Genomic DNA, 20,948 nt, shown 5'->3' with positions numbered 1-20,948 from the left:
CCTGCTATTTGCAAGACTTACCAACATCCACTCACCCGCATTGTTAATGATATTTTCAAATTATGTTACGATGCGCGCACACACACACACATATATATATATATATATATATATATATATATATATATATATATATATATATATACATATATGTATACATAAAATAGATATGTATATATATAAATATAAATATATACTATATATAAATATACTTTATATATATATATATATATATATATATATATATATTGATATATATTATATATAGATGTATATATATACATATACATATATATACATATATATATATATAAGTATATACAGTATATATATATAAATATATATATATATATATAAGTAAATACAGTATATATATATATATATATATATATATATATATATATATGTGTGTATATATATATATATATATATATATATATACACACATACATACATACATGTGTTTCTTCAATAAGGCCCATAAAAGAAACAAAAAGAGGGCCAATGTGTATTGGTCGAAACATAGTGATTTATTTATATTTCCTTTGTTTTTTTATGAGCTTGTTTGATGAAACATGTTAAACTGTTCGTTTAAATTTATAAGTAAGGCATATATATATATATATATATATATATATATATACATATATATATATGTGTGTGTACATATACATATATAATATATATATATATATATATATATATATATATATATATATATATATATCTCCTACGCTCTATCTTGAGATTTTAATTCAATACTTCTCCATTTATCATCTACTTCACGCTTCGTAGTACTCAGCCATGTAGGCCTTGGTCTTCCAACTCTTTTAGTGCCCTGTGGAGCCCAGTTAAACGTTTGGTGGACTAATCTCGCTTGAAGAATGCGAAGAATATGCCCAAACAATCTCCATCTACCACTCATCATGATCTCATCCAGATATGGCACTCGATTTACCTGTATTAAAGTTTCATTTCTACTCCTGTCCTGCCATTCAACTCCCAATATTTTTCTGAGGGCTTTATCATCAACTTTACAAAATCTGTTGGATATTGTTTCATTGTCATACCACGACTCATGTCCATACAGTAACAGCAATCTCACTAAACTGATATGTAGCCTGATTTTTATAAATAATTTCAAGCAATTTGCCTTCTAATTTTATTTAATCTAGTCAGTGTCTGATTTGCTTTTTTCAATCTTTCACTTAAATGATTCTACCCCATTAATCCTTTCTCCTTCCAATGATATTTCATCTTCTATTGCATATTCCGTTCTCATCCTCTCTGTCTTCTATTTATCTTCAGGCCCAACCTCTTGTGATATTTCATGCATTCTGGTAAGCAAACATTGCAAATCCTGTGGTGTTCTGCTAATAAGTACACCGTCATCAGCATCATCTAGGTCAGCTAATTTCCTATTACCAATGCAGTTCAATCCTTCAAACCAACTGTTCTATGCATTACAAAAGCCCCGATGAAAATAAACAACAGAGAAATTTACTGTCTTGTTCACGGTCCAGATATACCAGGTCAGCCAGACAGCGTACCGATTTTAAGCCTCTTCTGCGCACCTACGTCATCTGAGGGGGCTTAGTGTTGGCGAGACCCGTTAAGAACGTAGATCTATCACACAGTCAATGAAAATAAAACAACATTTTACCTTTGGAAAATATTTTATTAAGTTTCAACTTTCATTTTTTTTCTTAGGGCCTCCCTGCATGGTTGTCCTTGAGGTTTTCTATACTTTATCAAATTATTAAGGTATCGCATTCGAAAATATCCCGATATCTTAACAAAAAAAGCAATAACATCGTCCGGAACTTCAATACCAGACTGTTTTAATTCTAATTAAAGCTTTTTAAAAAAAAAAATTTCCCTCCATGAGAGCTTCCCCGTGTACAGCATTAAAAATCTCCCGCATTATTAACAACTGTGAAAAAAATTGACTAGAAGGTGCATGTAATTCCCCCCGATTAACACATGCTCTCCAAGTATCATTCTTTAGCACTTCTTCAGTCTTATTTCCTAACTCAAGATATTTTACAAAAAAATTCTTTACAATATATCCACCAATGTATTTAAGAGCTTCTTCCTCGATTACTCCCCAATATATTTCTTTATTTCTTTATTTGCTCTCAAAAGGTCTTCTTCCTCGTCTAAAGCATCTTTCTCTAAATCAAAATCTAAATTTCTGAATATCTGCGTTGTTAGGCATATTTCTAACGCTAAGTCCCTTTCTTTCGTGATAGATTCATCGTCTTTGGCTGCTTCATGAGATTTTTCAACAGTGGTGATATTACACTTTTCACTTAATACTTTAATTTCCTTTCCTAGTAACATTTTTTTTAGCCGAAATTTAAAGTTCACAGCATGAGGATGATCATAGTTCCCATCCATTTGCCTTATACACACAAAGAAATGTTCAAGGCAATCTTGATTTAGTCTTTGTGTAAGAAGGTAGTCAATACTATAGAGCCTTTCAACATATCAAACAAAGCAATGGTAGATTTACATGATAAAATTATTCCTTTCTGAAACTTGAAAAGACTTTTTGTATTAGGATTTTTAACTCTCATAGTATTCATTACCTCGATTACCTTGAGCAGTGTACCTGTTTGTTTTTCTACATCAATACCAAAAGCATTGCTTTTACCAAACTCTCCATACATGGAGGGAGAATTCATTATGTCGAACCAATCATTTATTAAAAGAATAAAATCAGATGTTTGATTCAAATTTTGACACTCCAACAGTCCCTTTTCCCCTAAATATTTTAATATCTAGACAGTAATTGAACTGCTAATTTAATGCGCTGTCTTTGTTGACCTGTTACAGTTAAATGCATTTCATTAATCTTATATGCAAGCCCATATCCTGTTTTAGTTTTATTAAGCATTTCCCGTATGCCATCATCTGAAATACACTCTCCAGTCTTGAGGAAAAATCCCGAGTGAATAAAATTATTTCTAACTAATTTAATTAAATGTGGAACATCTGAGAAAACAAAAACTTCTCTTTCTGCCTTAGGATTTTTGAAAGAGATCCTATTTTCAAGAGGGTCAATGTTAAGGGGTTTCCACATACGGAGATTTGTAGAACCCATGTCATGCACAACTGCTACCACGGCATAACCTGCATCCTCTACCTTTGATATTATTTCTAATAGTACTTTATGCATGTCACCTTGATCGAACTGATAGTAAATTGGCTGTTTCCATTTGCCTATAAGACCTCGCAACATGGCCACCTGTACATTTCCATGCGGTTTGTATAAGACATCTGCCCCTTTGTCGTAGCTCCATTCTTTTTTAATAGTCATCTCATCAAATGACAAAACAATTTTTTTCTGAAGGGGTAAACGTTTCTGCTTTTGCTTTCAGCAGTGTTAACACTGATACGAGAATCCCCGGTTCGCAATAAAACTCTTTCACTCTCTCTTTGAGAGTGCTCTCACAAGGCAATGGATAACCCTTTTTGAGCCTCAGATATCTATAACACTTAGGACTTAAACTTCTAAGAGTAAAAGCGTTTGCAATGTTATCACTACTCCACTCAAAAACCTTTTTCTTGTTAATGATGGACTTTATCTGAGTTTTACTGAAATACCTAGTAACCTAGACCTCATGTCATCTTTGTAATCGCCTGGTTTAAAATGAATCAAGCAAACAGTAGCATTCACAACGTTAATTCTGTCTGCAGGCAACATGCATGTATCCACTGGTCTATGTATGGTTTTTCTTTTGGAGAGCGATGGTATTTTATGTTTGAGCTTTTAGTTTTATCATGACTATTATAACAGTCAAATACTGCGTAGTTACTTGGCATCATTAGTGACGGAATGAATGAATGAATAAAATGATTATGGACAGAGCGTCTCCTATTGTTTATGTTACTTCTATAGGTAGCAAACTAAGGCAACGGTCCTTTGTTTTGTTTACCCACGTGTGTGAGACGGGGAAGCGTGACGTCACAGTATGGGTGATTCACAGCTTATGCTGCGCGTTGGCTGACCTGTATATATAGACCTTGGTCTTGTTCAACCAATAATTTAAAAATAATTTTTATTTACCTCTATTTTGGCCTTTTAATGATGTTTTTGGACATACACTTTTATATATATATATATATATATATATATATATAAATATATATATATATATATATATATATATATATACATACATACATATATATATATATATATATATATATAGGCAATATACATTCATATATATGCATATATACATATATATATATATATATATATATATATATATATATATATATATATATATATATATAGGCTATTTACATACATATATATATATATATACAAATACATTATAATACATATAAACACAAGCAAATACACACACACACACACACACACACACACACATATATATATATATATATATATATATATATATGTGTGTGTATGTATGCAAATACTTGATAATACATATAAACACAAGCAAACACACACACATACATATATATATATATATATATATATATATATATATATACATACATATATATATATATATATATATATATATATATATATATATATATATATATATATATAGTAGAATAATCCCTTAATGGAAATGGAAATGCATGTTTACAAAAATATATTTGAAAAATTGCTTTTAAAAGGTGATTAATATGAAGAACAAGTTACTAAATTTACGCAATTTAATATCTTTGAATCTTTTCTGAGTTAGTATATTTATAGGGTTTAAGTTTTTGTAGTTAGTATATTTATACAGTTTAAGTTTTTGTTAATCTTTTCTGAAGTAGAAGATAGATAAGTAAAGTTTAAGAAAATGGTGGGGTAATTATAGCCCCCAGCCGGCCCCCGTACTCCTACGCCCATGTTACAGGTTTTCCCATTCCTGATAAAGTTATTTAAATACTCAATATTGAATCTGATGTGATATATTATGGGCTACAAAAATATATATTTTTATGTAGTTCATGATTTATTTAAAACAAAATACACTAATAATTAATTATTATAAAAATACTCTTATTATTCGAAATTTCTATTCAGAAAAGTCTTTTTTTTTTTCAGATGTCTTGGAATAACGAGCAACTAGAGTATGGGCTTCCCTCCACCAACCCATATGGGAACTTCACGGTTGTCGATATGGCACCAAAGGAGATCCTTCACATGATTGATCCCCACTGGTACCAGTATCCCCCCTTGAATCCTCTTTGGTATGGTTTGGTTATGTTGTGGGTAGGTGTCATGGGATGTCTTGCCATTGCTGGTAACTTTGTTGTCATCTGGGTATTCATGAACACCAAGTCCCTTCGTACTCCAGCTAACTTGCTTGTTGTCAACTTGGCAATCTCAGATTTCCTAATGATGTTCTGCATGTTCCCACCCATGATGATTACCTGCTACTGGCGTTCATGGACTCTTGGTGCCTTCTTCTGCGAAGTCTATGGTTTCCTGGGTTCTCTGTATGGCTGTGTCTCAATCTGGACCATGGTCTGGATCACCCTCGATCGATACAATGTTATTGTTAAGGGTGTTTCTGGAACCCCTCTTTCAAACAAAGGAGCTCTTGTGAGGATTCTTGGTACTTGGGCCGCTTCCCTTGCCTGGTGTCTTCCCCCATTCTTTGGCTGGAACCGTTATGTGCCTGAGGGCAACATGACTGCCTGTGGTACTGACTATCTTACTGAGACTGCCCTTTCTCATTCTTACCTGTGGCTCTACTCTGTCTGGGTATACTTATTCCCTCTGTTCTTCAACATCTACATGTATAGCATCATCATCAGTGCCGTTGCCAACCATGAAAAACAGATGCGTGAACAGGCCAAGAAGATGGGAGTGAAGTCTCTTAGGAGTGAAGAAAGCCAGAAGACCTCTGCTGAGTGCCGTCTTGCCAAGGTCGCCTTAATGACCGTGTCCCTGTGGTTCATTGCATGGACACCCTATTTCATCATTAACTGTACTGGTATGATGAAGAAGGAAATCGTCTCACCTTTATACACCATCTGGGGTTCTGTATTTGCTAAGGCCAACGCTGTTTACAACCCAATCATCTATGCCATCAGCCATCCCAAATACCGTGCTGCATTGGAGAAGAAGCTGCCATGCCTTGCATGTACTACTGAGCAAAATGAAACCATTAGTGAGACTACTTCTGCTGTTACCACCACCAATGAAAAACCAGAGAGTTCTTAAATAGGTTATAAAAGGTATATGGAACCTAAATTGGAATCTTAATATGATTTGTAAAATTGAAGCAATAACTAAAAACTAAAAAAAAAAGATAGTTTTTATCATCCTAAATTACAGTATATTCTCCTTACTTTCATCCCTTTATGGATCTTTGAAATTAATCTATCCAGTTAATAAGGATTTGCATCCTAGAAAATTCGTCACTTTCACATACATCATTTAATTGGAAAATTAGGTATAATCCCCTTTTGTGGAAAACTTCTCCAAAAAGTCAGTTTTCATACACATACTGCATGCCCTCTTTTCTTCTGGATATCAAGGCCTATCCTTTCCTTTCCTTAAACGTTCATACGTAGATGTCTGAAGATTACGTTAAAACATAGTTTCCTTATAGTACCAGAGCATTTTAGATAAAAATTATTGAAATCATTAGTCCGTTGAATATATGCCTTAAGATAAAGAAGAATTTCAAATACGAAAGATGCATGGCATTACAATCTTTAATACTGGCATCACTGCCCAACGGGAAACTTGCCATAACTGACAGTTAGTGTTTGAATTTTCTATGAAATTTTTCCTTCCTTAAAGTAACTATTTATTTGTTCTTTTGCATGTAACGGAGGATTTTGTATTTAAGGAGGTCTATTGTATATATAAAAATTTTGATAAATTTTACTTTCGACTTTATTTTGTAAAGAAAGTATCATCATTATAATTTCCTCCTATGTCTATTGACGCAAAGTATACAAAATGTTATTTACCTGACAACAAGCATTAGAATGATTACTACTTTAATCAGTCGTTACTGAATGCTGATGTTGGCAATTAGATAAAGTTAATCATTAGGAATCAAATTCTCAATGATACACGTTTATGCATTATGGTTCTTCCAACAAAAATGTATGTTTTTAGAACAGCTAGTTCCATCGTTTACTAATCAGACTATATAGGACTCTAAAATGTGATTATAAACCCTCATTAGTTGTGCAGTTGTAAGGCTAAATTCCATAGACAATTTTACTAAAATAGAAAAAATTGAGACGAGTAAGTTTACTCTGAAATCTAAGCTTTCTTCAGTTCAACTCATTTGTGTCTATAAACTGAAAATGAATATTTCTGCTACATAATAAAACCAAGTTTCTGGGTGTATATATATATATATATATATATATATATATATATATATATATATATATATATATGTATATATATATATATATACATATATATATATATATATATATATAATATAGATAAATAGATACATAGATACATAGATAGATAGATACACAGAATGTACTGCAATCCTAAACTATATAAAGATGGTGAGAAAATTCTGATTGCGAAAGGAGTTAGACAAAGAGGCCCTATATCTCCTAAATTATTGCCAGCATGCCTAGAAGTTATCAAGTATCTAGGTTGGGAAAATGTAGAAAGTAGCATTAACGGGGAATACCTTAACAACTTAGGATTTTCATAGGATTTTCAGATGATATATTTTTGCTTAGTGAATCATAGGAAGAATTACAAAAGATGATAGAAGATTTGAACAGAGAAAGCAGAAATGTAGGACTGATACGATAATGAAAACTAAGATAATGTTCAACGAAAATGCAGAAAGACTGCAAATAAGAGTTCTGGACAACCCTCTAAAGATTGGTAATTAATATACAAACTTACGACAGGCAATAAAGGTTTCCCCAGTACACGAAACCGAAATTAAAAGAAGGAAAAGTATGGGATGGAGAGTATTTGGTAAACAATATGACATTATGATATGTAAAATGTCACTTACTCTGAAAATAAAAATATTTAATCTGATGATCATACCTGTATTAACTTATGCATCAGAAGCTTAGAGCCTTACTAAAGCCTTAGAACATGTTACTTACAACTCAAAGAGCCGTGAAAAGATAAATTATGAGAATAGTACTAAGACACAGAAAAATGAGCAACATGGATACGAGAGCAAACTAAAAGTAGAGAATATTCTTACAACATGTTAGAAAAAGAAATGGGCAGGGGCAAGACATGTAATGAGAATGGTAGACAATTAGAGGGATATTAAGAATAGAAGAATGGGTCCTTAGAGATTGCAAAAAAAGCAGGGGAAAGAAGAGAAGACAATGGATCGAGAAACTAAAAAAGTTTGAGGGTGTGTACTGGAACAGAAAGACCATAAACGCACGTGAATGGAAGGCTATGTCTGAGGCCTTTGTTCTGCAGTGTACTAGTAACAGCTGATGATATATATATATATATATATATATATATATATATATATATATATATATATATATCATATTATAGTTCCGTGGTCTAGGGAACTAAAATATAATACTATATATTGATTACGGCTGGCAAGCTACACAGCCTCTCGAGTTGCAAACTCACCTCTTTGTTTTCACATTAAATCTGTTACACTTGAAAATATTAATAACCGAGCTCTGTGACAGCTATATAACTCCCAGACAGTAATATATAAAAACACTGAGTATCTAAAGGTCTCCTAAGTACGCTCAAAACAACACTGGGTAATTATCATTAAAAACTTCTTACTTTGATTCTTTAACTGGGGTACGAGAGAGTACTGTGAAATCACTGGTGATTGAAATAATACACTCTTTACAAAAATAAATATATTCTGTAAAAATTATAACACTTTGAAAGAATTCATATAAAAAATAAATCACTCGAAATATGAAGTCTGAACAGAACTTAGACCAAGGCAAAAGAAATTAATACTTATGAAAATTATACCATCACTTGTTTACCTTGAAATCAAATTTTACACAATAACACCACTCACCAAAACAAGAAATTTAAAAGCACCATTAACGTCTTCTGTAACGTTTCAACACACGATTTACCTTGGGGCACAACATCACATTATAGGCACTTCGAGAGAGAGAGAGAGAGAGAGAGAGAGAGAGAGAGAGAGAGATGTATTTTGCCTCTTTCACAGGACGGCTTTTCTCTTCTGCCCTACGCATCCCTAGGGGCACCCATATATGACTTAATAACTTCTAGAATATTCTAATAGATTATTTCCGTGGCTTGGGGGACAGCACCTAGCGGTGCGAGAGTTATCGACAAGATAAAAATTCAAGGGGATGAATCTTGCTTTCAAACAACTCTCTCTTTTAGCTGCTCCACCCACCCACCATTCTCAGAAATTAAAAAAAGATGTCTAACGCGGGTATTTTTGAGAATTGCGTATTTTCTCAAAAATATGACACAATATAAAAAAAAAGATATTCAACACGGCGATTTTTGAGAATTGCGTAATTTCTCACAAATATGACGCAGTAACTCATAAAAATATAAAAAAGGTTTACATAATCCCTTATGCATAACTTGTATGGATCTTATAGCACTATTAAACAGTTTACGTAAAAATTCTTAACAAAATACGTAAAATAGAGTCAATTCTAAAAAATAACGTAAATTTAAATATGACTTGGAAGAAGAATACAATGAAATTAACGACGAAAGTCTTACGTAATTTACATACAAACTTATATCTACACCTATTCACCTCAAATACACAAACAAGATATATAAATAAAACACATTAATAAATCATTTACTCTACATTAGACCAGCTTCGTAAGATAGCTCCCCCAAAAAATGATTATTTATTCCGGGACTGAATCCATAGATTCAGCCCGTGATAAATAATCTACAACCACGTTATCTTCTCCTGATATATGATTTACATTAATACAACACGGTCGCAAACACAATGACCACCTAGCTAACCTTTGATTCTCCTCATTCTGTGGTCGATTCACATAGACCTCAAACTTGTTTATCCCGGCGACTAACACTAGCAGTTCCGTTTCAACTGTCGAGTAGGCTCTCTGATGTTTCTTCAGCTTCGACGACATAAAACAAACAGGATAAAGAATTCCTTCCTCGTCTTCTTGCAATAAGAAACCTCCAATCTCATTATTCGACGCATCAATTAGGATAAGGAATTTCCTGTTGAAATCAGGTGTTCGTAGTATCAGCTTCAAAGTTAATATGGGTTTTTATCCTGTCAAAGGATTCTAGGCATTTGCTTGTCCATACATATTTTTTCTTAGGACTAGTGAAATCCGTCAAGGGAGCGACTAATGCCGAAAAGTTCGGGCAAAAACTTTGATAGAGTCCTGCCATCCATAAAAAAACATTGTAATTGCTTCCTCGTTGTGGGGGGTGATGCTTTCCCTTTTCCTTCGACGTTTCCGGCTACCAGGGCGATTAGTCCTCTTCCTGCTTCAAATCTCAACTACCAAACTGTTGCCTTTCCAAATTCACTCTTCTCCGGGTTAATAGTCAGGTATGCTCCTCGCAGCTTTTGAAATACCTTCTTCAGGAATCAGAGATGTTCTTCCCAGGTCGATGAATATACCACAATATCATCGAAATATACGCCTACTCCTATCGATCCTAGAAGGTTATCCATCACATGTTTAAAAGTAGCGGGGACATTCATTAGACCAAATGGCATGACGGTGTATTAATATAACCCAAACAGGGTTATAAAAGCTTATAACAATTTTCTGTTGTCGTCCAAAGGAATTTGATAATAGCCTTTTAACAAGTCGATCTTAGAGACAAACCTCCCTTGTCCTATATTGTCGAGTAGTTGGTCACGAGCACTAAGGGCTAAAACTTTGTTTGGCTAATCCATTTTGTAACAAATAGGCCACTTCTTTTCTCAAAACTTCTCGGTGATACGGCGACAGTTGATAAGCGTCTTATTTAAATTTTCTTACCGTTGTTTTGAGGTGTACCTCAGGCTTCGTCAGGTCGGTTCATTTCGGGGCGTCTGAGAAAATTTCAAGGAAACTTCTAATTAATTGGCTAAATTCCTCTTGTTACTCGTGGTTTAAATGAGTTAATTTCTCTTCCATGTTCCGAATGATAGACAAATTATTCACTTTGCTTACTGCCCTTACCTCATATCCGTCGTCGTCTGCCATGGATCGTATGGTTTGCGCCGTACATACCTGTGAAGCTTCGGGCTTGTTTTCGTATACTACAGTTGCAATAGGTACTTTCCCTTGACTTTTCCTTCTTCCCAGGGTTTCAATAACGAAGGTTAGGTCACTGATCTTCTCCAAAATATTTTGTAAGACTTTTTTAGGGAGTATGAAAGGTTCTATCAGGCTAAGTATGGTGATAGAAGAAAGTTTGTGCTAAGGAGTTAGGAAAATATTTGAAAAGGTGTTAGTTGACGATGTATGGTGTAATAATGATCATAGGGGATATTGATTATGAAAGTGTGAAAAAGAGAATAATCGAACAGGTAAAACATATGAAAGGGAGTGTTAGGTATAAGCGTAACAATGGTTTTGATGAGGCACGGATGAATGTAGGAGAAGCAATATCAATGTATGTATGTAGGTTAGAAATGTTAGCTAGGAATAAGTATGGGAATGAAGGTATAAATGAGAATAAGGAATTAATGAAAAGTTTTTGGCTACTGTATATGAAAATGTTTCTGTTTATTAATTTGAAACAGAAGGAGAAAATGAGGTGGAGGAAGGAAAGATTGATATGGGATAATATTTTAGAGATAGATGATGATTATGAGTTAGATAGATGTATGAAAGAAAGTAAATCTGTGAATGTGATAACTGGAATGGAGGAAAGTGTACCAGAATTTGTTAGTTTTAGAGATGCTGTTATGAGAGGACCGATGATGGTAGCTGATAGTGTAGTAGATAGAAGTGTTAGATCGAGTAATGGGGAAATACCTGTAAGGACAAAAGAAAGGTTTAGGCAAAGGAATCAGGTTTGGAGAGATAGGAGTGCTAGTGTGCCCTGAGGTAGGTCAGGTAGTGGTATCTTTGAAGAGAAGTGTTCTAGGTGTGGGAAAGTATGGCATAAAAAGTTTAAGCGTAGATGGGCATTAGGAGCATGTTTCGGATGTGGTGAGACAGGGCATCGAAGTAGTGAGTGTAAGAAAGAGAAAGTGTTCAAGTGTTATTGGTGTGGTATGACTGAGCATATTGCGAGTGGATGTAGGAGTAACCGTACAAATGTGATTTGCGGCAATTGTGGTAAGGATGGGCATTTTGCGAGGATATGCCAGGAGCCGCGTGCTATGTGTACTGAATGTGGTGTAGATGGGCATATAGCTCAGGTTTGTAGGAAAAAGGGATTAAGTCAGCCGGGATGTTCGGGATACTAAGTAGTCAGAGGGTTCCGCTGGGTGGATTCTCCTGTGTGTGTGGAGCGAATAGGATCGATGTTCGTGAGAATAGGATGAAGAATTGGTTAGAAGTGAGTAAGTATGAACCTAGTATGCATGAAAAATTAGGGCTGGAAAATAATCAATTAGTCTTAGTTGAATATAGGAAAAAGAACCGTTTGAAAATTTTCAGTAAAGATAAAGTACAGGGAAAGTTTATAGGTATAGGTAGGAATCAGAATAGGCATGACAAGGGTGTAAATGTACAGGTGAGTATGGAAGATAAATACAAATGAATCATGGCTGAGCATGAAGGATACCTATAGTGTGTGTTGTTTTTAAGTATGACAAATGCAATAATGAAAGATATGAGAATGATAAGTAGTACAAATGATTCTTTTATTAAAGTAGAAAATGGTTTAGATGAAATGCATGAATTGTTGACTGAAATAAGTGAGAAATTAGGGCCCGATGATAGAGAGGTAGATGGGATAGTGCACGATATATTGAATGATAGGAGTTTAGATGGAAATCGGAATAGGACAGTGAATGATAGCGATAAAGAAGAAGTGAATGAGAGAGTATATGAAGGCCTATTTACTCGAAGCAGAGGTCCTGTTACTGACTTCGACTGGGTTATGAGAGAGAGAGAGAGAGAGAGAGAGAGAGAGAGAGAGAGAGAGAGAGAGAGAGAGAGAGTAGTTAGTGTAATAATTATTTGTTGTGAGAAAGACTTGGTATAATTGAGGTTGTTTATATTTTCAGCTAGGTTAGGACAGTGCTGAATGTCTTGGGCGAAAACTTTTGTTATTTGACTGCAGCCAGAGACAGTTCTGTGTTCGAATGCTGGATTATTATTTTTATATTTTTTTACCGGCGTGGAAGTGTTTACTTAGTACAACAGCCGTAATTCCTCCTTTGGAGAGATTTTCTTTTATTTAAATGGTGTTATGTTTATTGTATATTTAGTGTTAAGTTTATGATTAGTTTTAAGTGTGATTTTTATTTTGATTGTGGATGGTTTCGTGTTAAGCGTTTTAGTGTTAAGGAATATAGTATTAAGGTTATGTTTTGTCTTTATTTCCCTTCTGTCAAATAATCCAGTTGATAACATAAGGGGAATGTTTGTGATGGGGAGACATTTGTCATTTTGATTGATTCAAGGGTGTGGGGGTTGTTCTTGCGACATCCCGCCACAAGATGATGAGAACGGAGTATGGAAGGAGATAGGGTTAATGAGGTGGAATCTATTAAGTATTGTGGAACTCTGATCTCCAATATAGGGTTTTTAGAATTAGAGTTTAGTGAAAGATTGGAAAAAAAAAACAAATCAGACAATGGCTAGGTTAAGTAAAATTTGGAAATCAAATCAACAGAAATTACATATAAAAATCAGACTATATATCAGTTTAGGGAGATCGGTGTTACTTTATGGACATGAGTCATGGTATGACAATAAAACAATCTCCAATAGATTTAGTAGATTTGAGAGCAAAGCCCTCAGAAATTACTCGAGTGCCATATGTGGATGAGATCCTGATGAGTGGCAGATGAAGATGGGTTGGGCATGCTCTTCGCACTCCCCTGGAAAAATTAGTTCACCAAGCGTTGGGCTGGGCTCCACAGGGCACTAAAAGAATTGGAAGCCCCAGACCTACATGGCTGAGGGCTATAAGGCGCAAAGTGGATGATAACTAGAGAAGTGTTGAATTAAAAGTTAAAGAATGAGATAGCAGGCTAAATTTAACCAAGGCCCTTTACGTCAATGGGCGTAGAAGAAGATGATGATGATGATGATGATGATGATAATGATGATGATGATATATATATATATATATATATGTGTGTGTGTGTGTGTATGTATATATATGTATGTGTAAATATATATACACATAAAATATGTATATATATATATATATATATATATATAAACACACACACACATGTATATACATATATATATATATATATATATATATATATATATATAAATACATATATTATATATATGGTGTGTATATATATAAATATATATATATGTATATATATATATATATATATATATATATATATATATATATATATAAATATGTATGTATAAATAAGTATGTATGTAAGTCCAATGTCAACGGATATTGAGACACTGGGACATGGGTTTTTTCACTTTATTACAAAATGGTTTGTGGACACACTTTACACAGCTCGATACTCTCAGACGAGTACCCAATTGTCCTTATGATCGCTCGGGAGGTCCTGCTTAAACCTCGGAAAAAATTTAATGTTAATCTTTCAATATGCTGAATTGTTATATTTTGTGGAATTATCCACTGTGATGGAAATTTACTGTCACTAACAGGCTATGACACATGCTCTATCAGACTTAAGACATGTACATAAAAATCACCAAAAAAACACATTGATATCTTCCACAAAAAAAAAAAAAAAAATATAAGATGTATTGCATGTAAAAATGTACACAATATTCCATATCTAAAATATTTTCACTCATTTCTTCTAATGACCTTTGCAACTAAAATACAGAATACCCAAAGTAAAAAAAAAAAAAAAAAAAAAAACCATAACAATATCAATATTACACAACCTCATCAATAACTTTCCTCTGGTTGCGGGCAATACAGACCTTTTGAGCGGGTACGAGGAAGGAATAGACATTCCTTCATCCCTCAATTTCACTTGTTCGGGTGTACGGCACAATTTAGAAACACAACTCACCACCTCAGTTTCACCATTTTTAAATCACTACTACAATTGCACTTGTAACTATCAATCGGTGGCCTCTAGCAGTTTTCCCGAGAAAATCATTCAGCTTCCCGCCCTTCTCTTATAATTCAAGTATAAGGTATTCACATCTACTCTACCACTGCACTTCCTCGAGGCTGAACTTTACTCTTGTAGCCAGTTGCCCTTCCGGAACCACCCTGGCCCCAGCAACCAGGAATCATATAAATACATAAATAATACAGCATTTGCTGACGGATTAAACCTGACCAATTCAACCTCTCTCTGTTTGTTTTTAGGTTTACACAGCATTGTCATACTTATTGCTACACTCAGCAAAATTATCATAACACTTTACTCTTAGATTAAGCACCAACATAAGAACACTTTGTTAGCATCAAGTTTATTTAGAACACGTCAAAAGAAGAACTGAGGTCTGTTCAAAGAACAAAAAGAACAGCAAAGAAAAATTCCTACTCATCAACTCGAGGAATGTCGAGTATGCAGGGGTAAGGAACGGATTAAAACTTTTGAAAACTACCTCTTCCAGCACCACATGTACCTGTGTCTGATGATGTTCCGACACTGCCCCATTAATATTGCATTGTATGACTACTGTGTTAGATTTAACCATCTTTACTCGGTACGGACCTAAATACGCTGGCTCTAGTTTGTGTTTCCTAGGTTTTAATCGTTTCACATAAATATGATCGCTCACAAATACTTTTACTGGTGCGGTTTTGAACCAACCATCATACTTCGAGCTCTGTTTTTCATTAGCTCTTTTCAAAAACCTTTCAGTGGTGTTCATTACTCTCCTTAAAGGATTTAGTAAATAGACACGGTATTGCTCAGATGAATAATTTGGCAACTGTTACGAGTTAATCAGGACCATATATGGTAACACAGGATCCTGTCCATACACTAAAAAGAAAGGCTTGTCCCTGAGCAAGGCATTATATTGCGCAAGTTAGCAAGAAGAAGATCTTTTAGCACTTGTTGGAGAATTGATAATGTTACTCCTCTATGTAATGGTAATGTTACTCCATCATGTAAATGTGTTTGTGGTAACTCAAGTCCCACTCATCACCGCCCAATTTCCATAACTCCCATATTATCTAAAGTTTTTGAACGTTTTCTGGCAAAACGTCTTAATAGATTTGCTGAAGGTAATCATCTATTCCCTAGTTTGCAATTTGGTTTTCGTAAAGGCCTTGGAGCATGTGATGCCCTTCTTACAATCTCCGATGCTGTACAGAAATCATTTGATTGTTGTCAGGAAGTTTGTATGATTGGCCTCGATTTCAGTGCTGCCTTTGACTGTGTTAATCATGAAGCCCTTGTTTTCAAACTCAAAAAGTTGGGAGTGGGTGGGTCGTTTCTTAGCATTATTATTGAGAGTTGTTGTTGATGGGCACCATAGTGAGTATAGGAATGTGATATCTGGTGTTCCACAGGGTAGTGTTCTTGGCCCATTACTTTTCATACTAAAAACACATGACATGTGATTTGGCCTAAAAAACAAGATTGTTGCATATGCAGATGATGCTACTCTCTCTACATCAATTCCATCCCCTGAAAGTAGATCTGTGCAAATTATGGGGTATAAAGTTGAATCCTAACAAAACTAAAAGTATGATTGTAAGTATGTCAAGGACGGTGGCTCCTCAACATCCAGATCTCAGTATTGATAATGTTTCTTTAAATTTGTATGACTTAAAATTTTAGGTGTGATTAAAACCAAAATTACTTTTGAGAAACACATTAGGTCTGTGTCTTCTTCAATTGCACAAAAAATTGGCTTATTGAGAACGTCTTTTTAGGATTTTTGATGATCAATCTATTCTGAAGAAGTGTTACAATTCGTTCATTCTACCTTGTTTTGAGTATTGTTCTCCTGTCTGGTCTTCAGCAGCTGATTCTCACCTTAATTTGTTGGACAGAAATTTACGGTCTATTAAAATTCTTATTCCTGATCTAGATATTAATCTTTGGCACCGTCGTTCAATTAGTTCATTATGCGTGTTGCATAAGATTTTTCATAACTCTGACAATCCTTTACATTCAGATCTCCCTGGACAATTCTATCCTGTTCGTAATACTAAGCAGGCAGGTAATTCTAATAGCTAGGCCTTTTCCATCATGAGGCTCAACCCTAAACAGTATTCTAGAAGTTTTATTCCAGCTGTTACCAAGTTGTGGAATGATCTTCCTAATCGGGTAGTTGAATCAGTAGAACTTCAAAAGTTCAAAGTTGGAGCAAATATTTTTAAGTTGACCAGGCTGACTTGATTCTTTTTATAGTTTATATATGACGTATCTGTTTTGACGTTGTTAATACAGCAGTTTATGTATGACATATCTATTTTGACGTTCTTACGGTTTTTTTAATGATTTATTGTTAATTTGTTCTCATCATTTACTTATTTCCTTTCCTCACTGGGATATTTTTCCCTATTGTAGCCCTTGGGCTTATAGCATCTTGCTTTTCCAACTAGGGTTGTAGCTTGGCTAGTAATAATAATAATAATAATAATAATAATAATAATAATAATGTTCAAAGCTAGCTCAGCTGTAGGAAGCATAGCGTGCCAATGAAGGGGGTCATCAGCCACTAAGTAACGTAAAATTCGCACCACTAAGCCTATTTGCGGCCACTGAAAAGTGTTCAATTTTCATCAAGTCCGGGACCGATTTCACCACCTTATTTATAAACCCAAGATCATTTTCAATTATGAAAGTTTTCGGGCAACCAAACCTAATAATGAAAGAACACAGCGGTGGGGCTAATGAATTTGCTGATTTATCCAACATTGCGTATGTATGAGTGTAACGAGTAAATGCATAACAGATACACACATATACCTATGTAGTGTTATACCAGTAGGAAATGGTCCTACCACATCCAGATGCACCCTATAAAATTTAATAGGAATCACAGGCAACTTTCTGGCTTCTGGTACAGTGTTTTTTGGTTCTTTGAAACAGTTAAAAGCATGACAAAATTTTATATAATTTTCTAAAGAGTTTTTCATTCCTAACAAAAAGAAGGATTCTCGTGCTCTCCTTAATGTTCTATTAATCCCTAAATGCCCTGCATACGGACTTGCATGTACAATGTAGATGGCTCGATTAATTACAGAGGGAGGAAGATCTACCCATTCACAAAATTCCCCTCCCCTCTTCTCATAAGCACAATATAAGATAGCATTATCTATAAAAAAAATTCTCACGAGGCACATTCAGAAATGATGGATAACTCTCTGATTCCCCTTTAATCCCTCCTCGCGCTCTTTCCACCCATTCCTCTTTTTTCTGTCCCTCTCGAACTTCCTTTATATTCCAACCTCTCACGTCAATCACACCTACATCATCAGGGCACTCATTCTGGACACCCCTAGTCATGTCCTCGGCCACCCACATACATTCACCTTCTCTCTCTCTCTCTCTCTCTCTCTCTCTCGGGGATCTCATTTTCTGATTGCTCCTCGCATGAATTCACATCCCGTTTTCTATTTTGATGGAGGCCTTCAATATTTTGCTTTCGTTCTTCATTCCTCTTTTGTGCCCGAGTTGTTACTCCTATTACTGCACCTCTAGAGAAGGCATCAGCTACCTTGATAGCTTTACCTTCTATGTGGTCAAACCCCTTTATGTTAAACGCTAACAATCTTTCAATCCATCTCCCTTGTCTAGATGTCAAGTCACCTTTGTGGAATAAATCACATAAAGGGCGATGATCACTTTGCAACTCAATCGGCTGACCTAATAAAAAATCCAAAGAATAGCCAATGCCTCTCGATTGAATGTACTATACTACTTTTCTGCCCCTTTTAATGCCCTCGAAGAAAAACAAATGGGTCGCTCTATAACTTTATCATCTCGTTGAGAAATTACGCCAGCAATAGCTACACTACTCATGTCTGCTGTCACTAAAAATGGGCGATCAAATTTAGGATATGCAGTAAGTCATTGCTAGTTAAGGCAGATTTCAAATGATTAAAAGCTCTTTCATCGTCCACTCCCCAATTTATTACTTTTTGTTTCTTTAAAGCATCTAAGGGTCTCGCTATCTCTCCAAATCTCTAATAGCTTCTACTTTACTGGAGCAGGGTTAAATATCTTCTGGGGTTATTATATGACCTAAAAATTCAACCTGTACACGGAAAAATTTTGACCAATTTATTTTCATACCTTTACGTCGCAATGCTTCTAAAACTTTACAAATATTATTAAGTTCTTCGGCAGTTTTCCCTGTAATTATGATATTTTCTAAATGAACAAGAACATTACGTCCAATTACATGGAGAAAAAACCGCAAATTATGACTTGGAGCATTTTTAACACCGAAAGGAAGAAAATTACACTAAAATAGTTGATCGTTGGCTATAAAACGGATTTTGAGCGAAGCAAAAAATCTATTTTTGGGTGAGATGGCCATGACGTCCTGATGGAAGGTTCCTTCAGTAGCTTCCTGAGGGTATATATGACTACAATAGATATTCCCAGAGAATTAAACTAAAGGCTTCACAGAATTCTAACTTCTGGCGCGAGTACCGTAAAGGTTTCCCTTTAGGATATCGTATATCAACAGGGGACGTATGCTTGACACGCCATATGGCTATCTGCACCCCACATAGCATTTACGCTTCGAGGGGGATAAGGTGGCAAGTTATAGGAGGAGCCATTGCAAAGTTATCCTCCTGTGTTACTGTTACTGTGCCTCGCGACGTGAACAAACGGCAGCCATAGTTGTCCGCCATCTTGACTGACGTCACATCTGCCCGCTTCATTCCTATCTAGCGTTTCTGTCAACCTCCACAATGCAATAAGAAAGGGAGGGGCCTAACAGGCCAGATTCGAAACAATAGGGCGGGTTTCATCAGGACGTCACGGCCATCTCACCCAAAAATAGATTTTTCGCTTCGCTTAAAATCCGTTTTTTGGGCTCAAGCCATGACATCCTGTTGGAAGCGTACCAGAGAATTAAAGTATCGTGGTTTTTCCCCATTTCAAAATTGCCTTCTACTTCAAACAATATTCCTTTGGTCTGATGACCTTAGAGACCGTGACATCGCCGTTACATGTCACTACCAGTGGCATAAACTATGACATGGGTCACTACCAGTGGCATAAACTATGACATGGCTTCCTGCCCCCCTGGCAGGGAGGTCCTGTTTGGACAAGAGGAACATCTCGAAGTACCCTGATGAAGATAAACTCACCTGGAGGCGAGGATCGTGCCGGTCTCGTGGACAGATCAGGAAAGTTAAATATTTGGGTAGGAACCATTATTTCACTTGCTTTGGTGAGCATATCTCAGACGAGAATTATACATGAATATAATAAAGAATAATTAGGGCATTAAAACTCTTTAACTAGTTTATTTCATATGGAAGGGCGAAATAAGACGCATATGATAACAAAATTTTCTATTTTATTAAAGAAAATTTGCAATATAATAAAATAAGGTAAATGATTTACAAAAAAATTATTGATTAGCAAACAGACTAAGGACTGAAAAAGACGATGATGTGGAATCTGAAAGGGAAGAACTTGCCTATACACACATGAGTTCCAGGGGAACTAGAGTCTTTGAAAGTCATAATACACTTCATGACCAATAAACATGTGGCACACGTGTTAGAGTCTATGTCACTTCACCTTGTGGAAGAACAGTCTTTTGTGACACTAAGTGTCAAGTGAAATCATTATGTATCGCACTAGGGTCAACACAGGCACCCACTGAGTTAGAGTCCCGAAATAACTCACTGTTCTACGTAGCACTAAGCGGCAGATTTTAATACACTACCTGCGGCT

The 20,948-nt window shown here is 35.0% G+C and overlaps 1 protein-coding gene across 1 annotated transcript in view; it reads left to right on the top strand.

The window, feature by feature from the left end:
* Positions 1-6,880, top strand: part of LOC137638439 (rhodopsin-like) — an 8,128-nt gene extending 1,248 nt beyond the window's left edge. Inside the window, exon 2 of the mRNA XM_068370509.1 lies at positions 5,084-6,880. Coding sequence (XP_068226610.1) covers positions 5,084-6,208 — 1,125 coding nt within the window. The 3' untranslated portion in view covers positions 6,209-6,880. The remainder of the gene's footprint in view (positions 1-5,083) is intronic.
* Positions 6,881-20,948: the final 14,068 nt, after the last annotated feature.

Source organism: Palaemon carinicauda, chromosome 3, assembly GCF_036898095.1.
Source record: "Palaemon carinicauda isolate YSFRI2023 chromosome 3, ASM3689809v2, whole genome shotgun sequence".
NCBI classification, from domain to species: domain Eukaryota; kingdom Metazoa; phylum Arthropoda; class Malacostraca; order Decapoda; family Palaemonidae; genus Palaemon; species Palaemon carinicauda.
The sequence above is the reverse complement of the archived record's forward strand: the minus strand, read 5'-3'. Positions and strand labels throughout refer to the sequence as shown.